Source organism: Myotis daubentonii, chromosome X (genome assembly GCF_963259705.1).
Source record: "Myotis daubentonii chromosome X, mMyoDau2.1, whole genome shotgun sequence".
Classification (NCBI taxonomy): Eukaryota; Metazoa; Chordata; class Mammalia; order Chiroptera; family Vespertilionidae; genus Myotis; species Myotis daubentonii.
The window spans coordinates 129,282,695-129,299,353 of NC_081861.1; the positions used below are offsets into that span (position 1 = coordinate 129,282,695).

General features: G+C 36.5%; 1 protein-coding gene and 1 long non-coding RNA gene across 6 annotated transcripts in view; one reads left to right on the forward strand and one right to left on the reverse strand.

The window, feature by feature from the left end:
* The window catches only part of ADGRG2 (adhesion G protein-coupled receptor G2), a 114,644-nt gene that overhangs the window by 59,706 nt on the left and 38,279 nt on the right, over positions 1-16,659 (forward strand). The window contains exons 4-9 of one of the 5 annotated variants that reach the window (XM_059678560.1): positions 7,385-7,420; positions 9,978-10,013; positions 10,121-10,144; positions 11,981-12,019; positions 13,907-13,948; positions 16,198-16,251. In XM_059678560.1, the coding sequence (XP_059534543.1) occupies positions 7,385-7,420; positions 9,978-10,013; positions 10,121-10,144; positions 11,981-12,019; positions 13,907-13,948; positions 16,198-16,251 (231 nt within the window). Of the gene's footprint in view, positions 1-7,384; positions 7,421-9,941; positions 10,014-10,120; positions 10,145-11,980; positions 12,020-13,906; positions 13,949-16,197; positions 16,252-16,659 lie in introns of all 5 variants that reach the window. The other 4 variants (XM_059678561.1, XM_059678564.1, XM_059678562.1 and 1 more) reach the window with 4 other exon arrangements.
* The window catches only part of LOC132223329 (uncharacterized), a 107,251-nt gene that overhangs the window by 45,937 nt on the left and 44,655 nt on the right, over positions 1-16,659 (reverse strand). The window lies entirely within an intron of this gene.

Sequence of the window (16,659 nt, forward strand, 5' to 3'; positions counted from 1 at the left end):
TCCTTAGGGAACAGAACAGATAGCCAGTAGGTCAGTGGTGCTTTAGTTTTTCAGACCACAGCCCAAAATAAGTAGTCCAGTGTAGTGTGGGGCTGGAGTGCCTATGCTTAGATTTTAGTTCTGTCCTTTTACTAGTAATCTTGGGCACATTACTTGACCTCCCTGTGCCTCAGTTTCTGCCCCTACCAGTAAAATGAGGGTAACTTACTTAATATGGTTTTTTATGAGGACTAAATGAGATAATATTTATGAAGTGCCTGGTCATAGTAATGCTATATAAATGCTTATTAATTAAAAATAGACTCCCTTTTGGGACTCTATTCTTCTCTGAAAAAATGCATATGAATACACACAGAAATTTGTATTCTATTTCAGGGAATTTATGAATACTCTAAAATGCATCTCCTAGACCCTTGGAGGAGGGGTGGCCCATAAACCCCTGAGAGAGCCTAGTTCTGGAGGGGGAAAGGACAAGGAGATGGGTGGTGTGAGAGGGTTGGAGAAGAGCAAGAAACAGGAGCTGGGGGACCTAGAACACATCTTACTCTCTTCCCATTTGGTCAAGGCCCACCTAGAATTGTCGATCATTTGCACTTTGGGAAGTTCCATCAGCTAGGAACTGAAGTTTTCTTGAATGATGTCATTATTATTCATTTAATAAAAATGTTATGTCAGAGCATTTATTGAGCAGTATGACATGAAATGGCCACAGCTCAAGTAAACACATTTAGGCTATGCCAAAGTAGAAATGTTTTCATTCATGTTGTTGGTCACGTAGTAAAATCTGAAAATACAGTTCTTGGAAGAGTGTTGTCCCAAGCCCTAAAGTACCAATATAAGCTATAATAATAATAAAAGCATAATATGCTAATTAGACCAGATGTCCTTCCAGACAACCTTCAGGACGAAGCCGTGACGGTAGGGGCTGAGGCAGAGGCAGCAGAGGCGGCAGAGGCCGGGGGCCGAGGCAGAGGAGGCAGAGGCGGCTGCCGCGGCGGTGGGTGACAAGGCAGCCACTGTGGCAGCAGGGGCCAAGCCCCTTGCATGAATTTCATGCATTGGGCCTCTAGTCTATATAATAAAAGCCTAAGCGAATGTTATGGTGGAATGACCAGAATGACCAGTTGCTATGATGCACACTGACTACCAGGGGGCAGATGCTCAATGCAGGAGCTGCTCCCTGGTGGTCAGTGCACTCCCACAGGGGGAGCGCTGCTCAGCCAGAAGCCAGTCTCACAGCTGGCAAGTGCAGTGGTGGTGGTGGGAGCGTCTCCCACCTCCGTGGCAACACTAAGGAGCAGCAAGCCAAGTGGTAAGGAGCAGCAAGCAGGCGGGCAGTAAGGAGCGAGGGCTCCCAGACTGCAAGAGGGTGCAGGCTGGGCTGAGGGACCCCCCCCCTCCAGTGCACTGGGCCTCTAGTAACAAAATAATATTGTTTTTAGGGTTCCCATATAAGAGTGCCTAGGTGTGGCACCTCATTTTGATCATCTCTCTATGAAACAGTAATTCAATCCAGAGAAGGACTGCCACCAGATTACAAGTTTTGGCTGGGTCTAAAATATTCACGCAAGGGAGGTTAGTCATATCCTCTTTATATCCACTCATAAAGATTAAACCTTTATCTTTCTCATCCAACCTGGTGATGAATGTGTTGGAAGTAAATACTCATTAGTATTAGCACAATCACAGGTTTAAGACAACTAACCAGTCCACATTTTGAGTCTTATACCCCATAGTATCAAACAGTGGGGAGAAAAAAGTAAATTTCAGAAACATCCAGATATGACCTTGCATGACTTGGGTGCAGGTAGTTTGTTTGGGAGTTGATTCCAGGGATTAGGAGTGAGGGAGCAGGGAGAAGGCATTAAGGAAAGAGGGAAAGTCAATTAAAGGTACATTATTGCAGTCACTGTGTGATCTGTACTTGAAGGATCATTTTAACACCCTTTAAAAGATCTGTTAAGCAGTCTATCTGCTGTGACTGGCAGTTATAACTACTACTCTAAACTTCAGATTCTGAATAATGGTCATCCAAGAATTCTCAATTCTTTCATTCATTGATTCTGCTTCATGGATCTCAGATCCATTCCTCATCTTTCCCCTGCTCTGCTTTCTATCACAGGGACCTGACCCCTTGCGATATTTGGATTAAATGCCTGCTCTTGAACTACCTGCCATGGGTTCCTGATTGATCCTTGATTGATAGACTCCTTAATAATGTTATCAGTCAATCAAAAAATGTTTTTTAACATCTACTGGATACAAGGCACTGGACTGGATTCCTAGAGGATAATAAATAAAGCACCAAGCAGCTTAGCATCTAGTTAGGAAAACGCGACATAAAATGGCAAAGTTAAATATAATGCCTAAGAGTATATATTCAAATGCCAAGTGGATGATATAAAGATGAGAGAGCCATCTTCATTGGCTTCTGTAGCCAGGACATACTTTAATGGGCCAGAGAGCTGACGTAAAGGAGGCATCTTCTAAACTGTCCAATTTTGGAAGGGTGAAAGTTTGAAATTTTATTTGAAATCTCCTGACATAAATGTTGGTAAGCAATTAAAACTTTCAAAAACTTCAGTGTGATTCCCACTGTGTAGGCAAGATAGAACTTGTTTAGGAGCTAAATTGGGATTGTCAGCCAATGGTGTGCATTTGGTGGATGGCTTATGGTATTGGGGAAGAAGTCAGAGGCAAAGAATGTTAAGATCCCTTCCAATGAAAAGATTCCAGGATTCTAATATTTCACTCATGTCTGAGGCAGTCAAGGCTTAGGCTCAGGAGGGGACAATGAGCATAGGGAGAAGGAACAGAGGTGAGAGAGATTAGAGGATATTTGTAATAATACCATACATTTATATACTAGTTTATGGTCTGCAGGGTTTGATACTGAAAGCATGATAGAATAGAGCAGCGGTTCTCAACCTGTGGGTTGAGGCCCCTTTGGCGGTTGAACGACCCTTTCACAGGGGTCGCCTAAGACCATCCTGCATATCAGATATTTACATTACGATTCATCACAGTAGCAACATTACAGTTATGAAGTAGCAACGAAAATAATGTTATGGTTGGGTCACAACATGAGGAACTGTATTTAAAGGGCCAGATGGTTGAGAACCACTGGAATAGAGGCTCACAGGGTAGGTTCTGATCATCTCATAGAGGCTCACAGGGTAGTCTGATATCAGACTACCTGGATTCAAATCCCAGCTCTACAGTGAATTGCTGATGAGGCCATGAACACGTCAATAAACTTTGCGAGCCCTACTTTCTCAAGCACTAAAAAGGACTGATGCTAATAAAGTCACATATCTCAAAGAGTTGTTGGCTAATTAAATAATAAAATGTGTAAGAAGCTCTTGATAGATTAAGCCTGGATCACAGGAATCAGTTTTCACTATTATCACACATACTAGTACATCATCTGTCTTTAATCCTTGCAACAGCTTCAAGTTACATTGAGAAGAATGCACAGGATGGTTGACTGGATATGGAGATGGAAGGTGAGGAACGAGAGGAGTTGGGAGCAATTTGGTTTGTAGACTCGGCTCTATTGCTGAAACTAACTCTGGGTTTCTGGTTCCTTTGCTTAACACTTGTGGGATTTTTCTTCATAAAAAGTGGACTCTTGTAACTCATATTCTTCATAATTTTTAAATACTGGTTTTCTGAGTATGGGGAGATTATTATGGATTACCTGGGTGGGGCCAATCTAATCACATGAGTTCTTAAAAGTGGAAGAGGAAGGCAGAAGAGTGAGTCAGAAGGATGCCACATGAGAAGGACTCCCCATCCCATCCCACAGTTGCTAGCTTTGAAGATGAAAAAATAGGGCATGAGCCAAGAGATGTGGGTGGCTTCCAGATTTTGGTAAAGCCCTCAAGTTACAGCCAGTGAGAAAATGAGGACCTCAGTCCTACAACCACAAGATACTGAATTCTGTCAAAACCCCCCAAAAGCAGAACACATATTCTCCACTGGAGCCTCCAGAAAGGAACACAGTCTGTCAACACCTTGATTTTAGTCTTATGAAACATGTAGTAGACTTGTGACCCATAGAACTCTAACATAACAAATTTGTGTTGTCTTAAACCATTAAATTTGTGGTAATTTGTTACAGCGGCAACAGGAAACTAATATACTGAAATTTCCAGCTTAAATTATTTGGCTGGTTTTACCAGCAATACTGTCAAATTCAAGAACTGATTAGATATGAAAATGATGTGAGGTGATGAGAGATAAGTTCTTAGATATATAGAGTTGGAGAGGCAATGACAGTAAGGCATTTACATGGCAGTGATCAGACCACACTTGGCCATGTGGGATTGGAGTTTGGGAGGTAGCAATAATTTTGAAACAACGTGTCAGGGAGGAAACGTAGGGAAAGAGGCTCCATTAGTGGAGCCAGTTTCTTGAGTTTCCAATCCCTCTGTTTGGCTTCCATGCTAAATTTATGTGTGCCAAACTCCTGCTCATCATAATTGGAATATATGGACTTTGTGTGTTTTTTTAAATCACTAGGGAGTCATACTGAGTAAATTTTATAGACACATCACAATAATTTTATTTATTGACTTAAATCAAAACTTCAATAAATGAATAATGCTTTAAAATTTGCTCTTTGTTCGTTTCCAAAGGAAAATCTGAAAAATTTAACTGTTTTCCCTTTCTTTGTTTATGAATCTTTTTAACAATGGAAATATTTTGTCTCCTAAGAATGGCATGGAACTCAAACATATGACTCACTGGAAATGACGACCACCTCTTTGGTTATAATAAATGGGAAGTTGGTTAGGAGAGAGCCCAAGAGAAACAGAGGCCGATACTCAGGAAATGTAAGGCCTATGGGGACATCTCTATGTTACAACAGGAGGAGTGATGTGGAGCATCATAATGAGAGGCAGAAAGTGAATAAAATGTTAGTCACTGAGCAATCAGTCCCATAGAAGAAGAAGAAAAAATGACAAAAGAAAAAAGTTGGGCAGAAAGTTTTTAAATCTCTAGCTTCTATTTACACGATTCCCTCCCTTTATCACTATACATTGCTGCTGGGAGCTCTGTAAGTTCCATGATGGAAGAGGCCAGCTCTGCATGTGGGTTAGGCTGGTTTAACCCTTTGGCTAAATTTTAATCAGGTTTTACCCCCTGATTGTGAGTCCATGCCTATCCAACCCAGAGATGGTCAACCAACTTTGTGGGTTTTCCAGAAAACCTCCCTTTCTGCTCTGGCTCTCCTATTATGCTTGACTAGTCCATGTCCTCTAACATCTAAGAAAGAGGTGAAACTCAAATCAGCCACCTTCCCTGTGGGTACACAGCTCTCCTCAAAGGATTTAGCAATGGAGAAGGTTGGAACCATTGGTGGCTATAGCAGCCATTATTAGCCTCTTTTGCCCTTCAGCATCACTCTCTATCGTTCTTTCCTGGAACTCAACTCTTCCTCAGTGTGGTGTATCATGTTACTTTATTTGTAGATATTGTACCAACCTTGCATCCCAGGAATAAATTCCACTTGATCATGATTTATGACCTTTTTAATGTATTATTAGATTTGATTTGCTAATATTTTGATGAGGTTTTGGCATCTATGTTCATCAGGGATATTGGCCTATACTTTTTTTTCTTTGTAGTGTCTTTACCTGGTTTTGGAATTAGGATAATGTTGGCCTCATAAAATGAGTTTGGGAGTCTTCCCTCCTCTTGACTTTTGTGGAATACTTTGAGAAGGCTTGATCTTAATTCTTCTTTGAATGTTTGGTAAAATTCACCTGTGGTCCAGGACTTTTATTTATTGGAAGTTTTTTGATTACTGCTTCTGTTTCATTGGTTTGTTCAGATTTTATGTTTCTTCTTGATTCAATTTTGGGAGATTACATATTTCTTGCAGGTTGTCCAGTTTATTGGCATATAGTTGTTCATAATATTGTTGTATAATCCTTTGTATTTCTGTGGTGTCAGTTGTTATAGCTCCTCTTATATTTCTGATTTTATTTATTTGGGTCCTCTCTCTTATTTTCTTGATAAATCTAGTTAAAGGTTTATCAATCTTGTTTATCTTTTCAAAGAACCAGCTCTTTCCCAAGAGTATTTTAAAAATTAAACTTCTGCTAACTCAACATATTCTTTGATTGGTAGAATATTAAAGTAACATGAGGGATATTTTGAGGGGCAGAGACTAAAAGGAGGCAATTTCAACTAAATTAGGCTATCAAGTCATTACTCTGGGTACATGGAGAAAAATCAGGTTATAGTTTGTGTGAAATGATCTTTCTTATCATACATATAAATACATATATATGTGCATATATCCATTTATCTATATACAGTTAAACTTGAACAAAATGGGTTTGAACTGTATCCATTTATATGTGGATATTTTCAATAAATACTGTAAATGTATTTTCCTTATGATTTTATTAATAACATTTTCTTTTCTCTAGCTTACTTTACATTGTGTAAGAACACACCATACTAGTATAACACATATAACATACAAAATACGTGTTAGTCAACTGTTTATGTATCAGTAAGGCTTCTTCTAGTCAACAGTAGGCTATCACCAGTTAAGTTTTTTGGGAGTAAAAAGTTATATGTGGGATTTCAACTGCGCAGGAGATTGTTGCCCTTAATCCCCACTTTATTCTAGGGTCAATAGTATAGATAGATATAGATAGATATAGACATAGACATATACACATATACATATATACATAGAAAGAAAAAAGAATATATGTGAGAATGTTAATGTAATTTATCTCTGGGGGTGAAATTATAGGTGGTTTTAATTTTCTTTTTGTTTATCTGTAATTACTGAAGTTTCTCCAATAAGTGTGTATTATTTTTCATAGATAAAAAATAAAATTACTTTGCTTTTACGGAATCTGACTATCTCCCCAAATAAATAATACAGCAGTTTTTATAGTTTATACACCCAGAGGCATCTGATTTAGTTTAATTCATAAGAAAGAAGTAGCATAATAGATATAAAGTCTGTGCTAATAGGTATAAATGGAAGCACAGTTAATGGGAGTTTAATTTATGCAGATGTATACATTTACTTTTACAAATTATAAAGAATGTTAGCCAACAACTAAAGGTCTTATTAATCATTTTAATTTAAAACATACTGAACCATTATACAACAAAATATATAGAGCATGGTTAACAGTTAAATTGGAAGAATTGATTCACCGGAGATATGCCTTTGTAGAGAATTGAAAAGAAGTACTGATTAGGCTGTTAAAAATAATAGTAAATTAACATACTGCCCTCTTTGGGTAGCTATTTGCAACTCATTTTACATTCACTCCCTTTTAAGATGTTACTCTCCTATGAATTCATGCAAACTAAACTAATTTTAAATCACCTTTTTCCTCAACAGACAATGCTGGTAATTCCAGTTTGTTACCACCTTCTGGTAAGACTGTTATTTCATGACTTTGGGGAATTTCAGAAAAATAATCTAAAAGTTCTCCATGCAATATGGCATGTAGTCAAATACAGCAAAATTGTTGTGGGGTTTTTTTTTATGATGCTTAATTATGTTAAATTCTGTCATTAAATCTATAACTAAAAATCCAGTAGCAAACATAAGAGGACAGGCATATTGTTCTCACACATTGCTGGACAAAGCTGGGGAGGAAACTGTGGATTTTCATTACGGTAACTGTTTAAGTTCTTCAATGTTATTTTTAGTATTCTAGTTCACAAGTCTCCTAAAGAGCATCAAGAACATAAACATGCCAATATTCTTATATTTGAAGGATGAGATGTTCTCTTAAACTTCCTCAGTACCCTCACTGAATGAATATTTTTCAAAAGGCTTATAAGGGCTTAGCACTCATAAGAATGGGGAGGCAAACACATTAAAGAGAAATTTATAACTAGGACCCATCTTAGCAGGAACCAGGAATAGAACCTATACTCAAGACTGCTAGCTGGAATGGAACCTCAGGGATAAAGTGGTCCAGCCCCATATTACTTAGTTGATGACATGAAGCCTGGAGCAGCTGAGTACCTTGTCTAAGGTCACACAGTTCTTGCCCCACACCACACAAAGGTGGCTTCTCTGACTCCTACTTCTGTATTCTTTCTGGTATGCCATATATTACAGAACAATCGTTTGTGATAAGGAGTGAGTCAACTCACACTGTATTCTTAGTTGTGTGAAAATGAGCTTCTATTGTTATTAATTCATTTAAAAATAATTTAAAAATAATAATTAAAAAATACTTCTTGTGCATGTACTACATGTCTGGGAGTCTTCAGACATCTCATTTTGATTCCAATCTTTCAATATAGGAATCATTATATTGATGTTAGAGATGAAAAACTACGGGTCAGAGAGAATAAAACTTGTCCATGTTCACACAATCTCTGAAACCAGACTACTTGGGTTTGAATTCAGCCGCCATCCTCCTACCCCCATTGCTAGCTGTGTGACTTTGGGCAAGTTCCTTCACCTTTCTTGTGCCTCTGTTTCTTTTTTGTAAATTGGGGAGGATGATAGTACCTATTTCATAGAGTAATTGTGGAGATGAAATGAGATAAAAACATGTGCCTGGAATGGAGTAAATCCTCAATAAATAGTAACAATCATTATTCTGGGCTATTTAGCAATGGGGCAAAGATTCAAACCCAGGACTTCAAGTCTCCAAATCCCAAGCTCTTTTTACTGTGCCATTTTGCCCCCTCATTGTGAAGCTTCTAGGGTAAAATAAACCACTGTATGTTTCTCCTGGTACAATAGCCTTCACCAGACTTAATCAGAGTGATATCTTTACAAAATTCTGTTTCCATGGAATGGTATATGGGGCTTTGGGTCCAGTCACAGCCTCGGTTCTGGGTGCCCTAGGGGAGAGCTGCACTAATTGGAAGGTAAGAGTCAGTGCACATCAGGGACAGATGGGCAGCTGTGCCTGCAGCCTTCTTTGGATGGCATCACCAGTCATCAATATTTAGAAGAACTGAGAGTCATTAATTAAAAACCAGCTTTGGCCAATTATTTTGATCTGCCACAAGAGCAAAGGATTCCATGTCCACACTTTGAATCTTACTGCTCAGGAACTGTCTTACTTCTGAAGAAAATATTGTTGGTGATTTTAAAAAATGTAGTAAATGACAAAATATGGAATGAATAATGTAGGACAGACAGGGTGTGTGTGTTTCAGCCAAGGCATGAGCAGTCTAAAACACACAGTCCAGCCAAGTGCCTTGACACACCCAAATGTTGTCCTTACAGGCTGAATATCAGGCTCCCTACTGCAAAGCTTGACTTCCTTGTAAAATATTTGTGTTTACTTTTCTTGTGTATATGTAGAGGTCAAGCCACTGGATCTTTTAAACATATAAACTGGCAAAGTGTGTGTAGTAGACTGAGCCCTTAGCATAAGTGGAGTTATTCTACGGTAAATTTATAACTTGATTGTCTTAATAGCAGCCGTACTTTTAAATAACATACCAGGAAATTGTGTTAGGTGATAGCAATGTTTTGTTTTGTTTTTAATCCTATGGGAAGAATTGCTAGGTATCATTATAACCAAATGGACCCAGTGTACCAATATGTGTCATAATTGTAGCTTGAAAAATATTTAAAGTATAAAATGCTTTCTAGAACTCTTTGGCTGAAAATTTTTGAAAGTAGTATATCTTATATTTTGTTGCTGTTCCTAAACTTATTTCCATAATATCCCATAAGTAGGAGCAGGCTTTGTGATCATGAGTCTCAGGTACTTCATCTGTAAAATCTGTAAAATGATACAATTGCACTCATTTCATCTCTTGGGTTCTTTCTCTACAATTCTCTGATTAAAGATATACTAAGTGATTATAGGACTTGCAGATTTAATTACATATTGGTCTCATGTTTTCCACTTCTTTTCATAATTATATCTCAAAAGTTCTAACTCCCTAAAATTCAATAAATAATTGTTTCAAAGTATTAATTTGAAAAACATGTGTGTTTTCTCCTGCAGCTGACTCTCCTATTGGTTTTGTCCCATACTACAATGGTACTCCAGGCAAGATTTTGAAAAAATTTAAATCTAGATTTAGTCCAATTTGTTAAATTTTTTATTTAATTATATCTTTGTATTGTTTTTTCCCCTTGGGACAAAAGAGGTTGAAACTACAAGCCTAAATGGTAAGAATTTTTCTGAAGCAAGTGAAAATTGATAACCATTAATATGAATATAAGTATAATGAATGGTGTTGTGGGTTTCCATATTCAAATAATCAAAAAGAAAAACCCAAAGAAACCCAAGACTGACAACCTGGAGGGCAATCTAAACTTTCTGGTTAAATGAGAAAATTCTTATTATCACGGAGGTAAGACAGCCCTCCATCACTCTAACTGTTCTGTAAAAGAAAAGAAATGTTGCCTGGCCAGTGTTGATTGCTGGACAGGGCACATGCCCAGATTGCGGGCTCAGTGTGGGGTGTGCAGGAGGCATCTGATCAATGATTCTCTCTCATCACTGATGTTTCTATTTCTCTCTCCCTTCCTCTATGAAAGCAATAAAAATCTATTTTTAAAAAAAGAAATGTTGACCACATTTTGAGTACCCCATTTCGCTTGCTCACCAACACAATTCAAACACATTTTTTATGACAGATTGTTTAAATTTGAAAAGCACATCCAGTGACTTCAATATGATTCAGCATGGATTTGGAGGCACAAAGTGTTCAAAGACAGCCTTTTTACAGATGATTTATCAATTTTAAAATAGTATAAAATAAAACACTAGGTTCATTATGCTGGAGAAAAGGACAAAGAACTGGGTTATATTCGAGGGAGGTGGGCAGGGCAGCACATTCTGTTCCCTCCCCTTTGTGGGAAGACAGCCTTCCATCTTATTGCAGTCAAAACCCAATACTTTTCACAATCCCTTAGTCAAAATAAAATCTCACCATGTGTTTGGCAGCTAAGAGCTAAACAATCATAGATGCAGCTCATACTGATCAAAACTGGTATAAATTCAATTTTGGTCTAATGGGAAGGACCAGGCATTGTCATTTTTATATGCAATTACTTTTTACAATGAAAGCACATCTTCAAAATAGCTTTGGCAGTAGTTTTTGGGTCCTATTGTATGTGGTTAAAAAGTGTGATAATGTAATACGTGCCTTTCCCCCCCTAAAGTTTCATCCAGAATAATAAATTCTCGAATGCTTTCCATTAAAATAAATACCAATAGAATAGGTTTTAAATTGCATTTTAAGTGAAACTAGATGAAAATGAGGTTTCCCTACAAGTTAGTTGAATATAATGAAGAATTCCAAATTTAAACTAGAATTACTTTCATAAGAATGAACTCCACTAGGTAAAAATATATTAAGCATCCACAGTACTATAAAGTTAGTATAATGCCGAAACCGGTTTGGCTCAGTGGATAGAGCGTAGGCCTGCGGACTGAAAGGTCCCGGGTTTGATTCCGGTCAAGGGCGTGTACCTGGGTTGCGGGCATATCCCCAGTGGGAGATGTGCAGGAGGCAGCTGATCGATGTTTCTTTCTCATCGATGTTTCTAACTCTCTATCTCTCTCCCTTCCTCTCTGTAAAAAAAATAAATAAATTAAAAAAAATAAAGTTAGTATTAACTGTGAAAATATCATATCCCTTAGAATTTCATTATAATAGAGGAAAAAAGACAAAATATTAAATTATATAAGTTTATTTAAATGGTTTATTTAAATGTAATAATTATAGGAGTGTTGCTATGTTTTAGACATGTAACATGTGTTTAGGAAACACATTTTGAACAAATGAATATTTGCTCAGGAATTGTCTCTGGGGGTTGGAGAATGGATAGTGCGGTGAAGGGGAGGGCAGCAAATACATTTGGTAATGTCAGTTGGCTTTTGCAAAATGCTCTAACTTCTCCAGGGTTGGGGGAGTGAAATGTTTAGAGAACCTAGGAAGATGCATGTGTTTATTAATCATGCCAATGGTTAGATTAATTTTTATTATTTTATTTCAGATGTTACTTCAACCATGTTATCTACTTTAAACAAGACAGGTAATAGCAAGTTATTTCTAAACAGAATATATGTCTTCTGTGGCTTCTTGAGTTTCTCACTTGTGTGGTCTTTTGGATTAGTAAAGGTTATCTCCTTGCCCACTTCCTATGTCTTCAGCTGTTGATTTATTACTTGTTTTATTTTGACATTGAACTGTAATTCTGGTGTCACCACACTCCTGATCTTCCAAATTGCTATGGCCATAGCACTCTACTTAAGATAATATTTTTAGTATAATAATAATATATCTTAGCTCATAAAAATGGAGAATATAGAAAAAATAAAGAAAATAGAATTCATCTTTAGTGTTATTTTCCTAAGACTATTACTGTTAATAACTTGGTATATTTCCATACAGTATCATATGTACATATACACTATCATAGTTTAGGTACATTGTTATATCTCACCCTTTTGACTTCATATTAAGTTATAAGTATTTTCTAGAGTCCCTTGCTATTAATGACCTGATAATACTCCATTATGTATCATAAGTTGATTATTAGAGTTGTTTCTATTTTTTAGTAGAAGTGTTGCTATAAATATCCTTATGTCAACATCTTTGTATTCATCCCTGGTTTCCATAGGATGCATACCAAGGATTGGATTTAATGGGTCAGCATTTTGATATTTTAAAGCCCTTGATATCTACTGCCCAGTTACCTTCTAGAAAGCTTATACCTGGAAACATTCCTGCCAATAGTGGACATGAATGCCCATGTCACTGTACCTTTGCTGAAAGCTGAGTCTGTATCATATATTCTTAAATTTTCTCTCAATTCCATAGGTTCTATTTTGAAATTTTGATTATTAGTGAGATTGAATTCTTTTCCCTGAAAGCACTTTGGTTACTAGAACTAGAAGCTCATTTCACAGTTGTATCTTGATTATTCTGGAAAGGAAAGTATCAGGGCAAACAAAATAATGTATTTAAAGGATTATTCATGATAATACAAATGCTGGCAGCCTCTATAATTACCACCAATCATTGCCCATGGGTCAGTCACACATTGAAACAGAAACTCATCAATAACACACACACAAATGAGGTTTCTGAAACTGTCAGTATAACATCATAATTCTTAAGTGCTTTTCTAAGATTGGAGCTTTGTGTTTTCTTCAGAATTTGTCACTCATCCTAGGAGACAGAGCTTCTTTGTAAATCTGTGCCCTGAACACAGCCTCTTCTAATTGGCCATCCTTACAGCCAAGATTTCTGAACCTGGTTCTCCGTAATCTGGGAAATGAATCTTGGGCTTTGTCCCAAAAGTGTGTTGGAAAGATATTTCTAAGATTTGCTTTTTCAGTGTCTTGGTGCTTCTGTGAGCCTGTTGTATGACTGTAGTTAGATAGTCTCACCCTCTCTGAGAATAATTTTATCTATCAATATGATGGGAATAGTATTGTATTAACTCTTAGAGAAAATAGCAGGACATTTCCTTGATTATAGAACATAATAGCAATGTTTTAGATTCTGTGTTTACTGTTACCATTAATTTTTATTTTGAATCACTGATCTTTACAACCTAACACCTGAAGGTCCTGATAGTGACTTAATTCTACATATCTGAAGTATAAGTCTGCATTAATTTGTCTAGCAGCAGCAGAGCATGGAAACTTCAGTAGAATTACACAAGCACTGGAGTGTGTAATGGGTGTGATCTCACTGGGTAAACATGGGAATCTAAATCCCAGACCTACCCTGTGCCAATGCTATATGATTTGTGTATGGGATTCCCATTCATTATGCTGAGATGACCAAGTGTCTTAAAGGTATCAACAGTATGATTTTCTTAGCACTTCACTAAAATGATACTCATGGCAAATTGTTTTTTTAAAAAAACAAGCAACAATTCTGCTCTAATATTTAAATTGCTTCTTTGCAGAAAAAACTAAAATCACTATAGTAAAAACCTTCAATGCATCAGGTATGACTTATCAATATCAAGACTTTCTTTTTTATAACTAATATAAAATTAAACAAATGCTTGATGTTAATGCTTTCTTTCTCTCTTTTTCCTACCTTTTAAAAATGAAACTGTTTTTTAATGAATAGATGTTTATGCACTGGGTACCTGAAGTTGTACTAAGTGTTTGGGGGCATAATAGCAATGATTAGGCACAATGCCAACCCTCAAGAATCTTCTAGTCTGTGGGGAGAGACAAGCCAAATAAACAGATAATTAACATGAACGTGTAGTATGAACATAAAGGCAATGATTACACAACTGTTTCTGACATGGTTAAGAAGCATAGGAGATAGAAGGGCTGATAATTATCAATGGGATGCATTTTATGAAGGAAAGATTCTTAAAGAAGTGAGTCCCAATCTCTTTTTAAATAATAAAAAAAGATGCACTTTTAAGTACCTAGTGCAAGATTAGGGATACATGATATAATTAAAGGTTTCTGGTCAATTTAAAGCAGAGGTTGGCAAACTATGGGCTGTGGGCCAAATCCACCTTTTTTTCTTTTTTGTAAATAAAGTTTTATTAGAAAAGTACTGTGCCCATTTTTTTACATATTGTCTATGGCTACTTTTCCACTACAATGAATGATAGGGTTGAATAGTTGCAATGGGGATTATATGGCCCAGAAAGCCTAAAATATTTACTGTTTGACCCTTTACAAACAAAGTTTTCTCACTCATGATTTGAAGGACAACCTGTGGTCATGTACTTGGGGGAAATTACAGATAATAGACCTAACAATAGGAAAGAAAATTCTCAGTATGAATAAGCAGCAAAAAACGCACAGCCCTGGAAATGAAGGTGCCACTAAAATTTAGAGAAAGATGAGATGTGATAGAATGAAAAGCTTAGTAAGCAATAGACCAATAGTTGTAAGAAACATTAAAGCACTACTACTCACAATCTATATATTGTATAGTTGCATAGTATGTTTCTAGTGAGTTATATCCATTAGCAAGTATATTTAAAATGAAATCTTTTTCTTTTGATATGGGTAACTTTGCTGTGGAACAACATAGAACTCTACATGTCTGGTAACTTGTGGCACCTAAATTCAGTTTGCTCACAGAGTCAAAATTTTAGCTGAACCATGATGCCTACACACCAAATGTCAACTAAATCATTCTGGCAGAAACCATATCATACACACTAATTCAAATTGTAATTTTAGTTCACGTTCAAACTAGTTTTCTTAGGAAAGAATTAAGCACTCATAAAGTGTAATGGAAATAAAATAGCAATCAAGCACTGTGTACGTAATTTCGACAGAACCAGATCTAGCAAGGATACAAAAATATTTCTTACTATAACAACCTTTTCCCCTTGGTAGTTTGCTTAATAACATTTGCCCCTCACATTTACTAAAGATTTCTTACACTCTGACAAAATGATGAAAGTAATGAAGGAAAGATTCTTAGAGTAGTAAACCCTGAATGCTTTTCAAATCAAAGAAGAGATGTACTTCTCCTTTCACCTTTGGTGAAAATGTTTCTCAGGTTAATATGTCTGGGTTTTTGTTCTAATGTGGCTTATTTCATCTCCCATTAATCTCTGCCTACTGTGTATGCCTGTGTAGTCTGTTGTCCTGGTCATTACTCCATTTTGCCCTCACTATAACTTTTTTTTTTTTTTTACTGGCTAGTATCACCCATTAGATTGTAAGCTCCCTGAGGGCAGGATCCATATTTAGAACCTCATAAAGCCTATAGAATATGGTAGAAATTAGCAAATATTTTTTGAATTTTATAGTTTTGCCCATGTGAAATGATATCATGACTTTGATATTATTTCACACATACATTTGCATGAGGAGCTGAGACCATCATTAGAGTGTTCATGTACTCCTCTACCCAGAAAGACAGGAGAATGTAAGAGTAAGCGCTATTTCATTTAAAGCCTATTGCTAGATTTATATTCATACTGTTCTGTTTTTATTGGACAGGAGAGGGATTAATTGGGAATGGGACAAGAAATTTCAGGGAGGAGTAGGGGATCAGACACGAACATACTGAAAAATAGTAAAGAATCAAGTTAACCAAGTTAACTCACATTCCTTTAGTCTTTGTGGAATTCATCCAGCCAATTATATCCAACTTATTACATTTTTGGTCCACATTTGATGCCTGAATTTATTAATTCTCTTGACAATGTATATACAAGTGAATGTGTTAATATGCTTAATCAGCTGGATTGTGTTTTCTTTGCAGAAGTCAAACCCCAGAGAAATATCTGCAATTTGTCATCTATTTGCAATGACTCAGGTTAGTTCTTATGCACATTATACTAGTATGTTAAAAGATAAATTAGCTTCATAGAGAAAAATGGTTGCTTTTCTCCTGGAGAGTGTGTGATGAGTGCCTCTTTGATCTGTCTCTTTTCATACCACCTGGCTACTATGAATCCTGAATGAAAACAAAAGCAAATTTTAGATTTAGCTGGAATTATCTTCCCATTCCTTAGAAAATGAACGGTTAATTTCTTTAATATGAGAACATGAAGCTGTGCACAAAACATTTTTCACCATAGCTTTAAATCCATAACTAATGCACTTAGAGTTGATTCATGAACATAATTAATAATGAACTTAATTATTGAAAGCCACTTCTTGTATACAAATCCTTCAAGCTTTTCCATAGGACCTTAAATATTATTATAGCTTAGAAACAGGA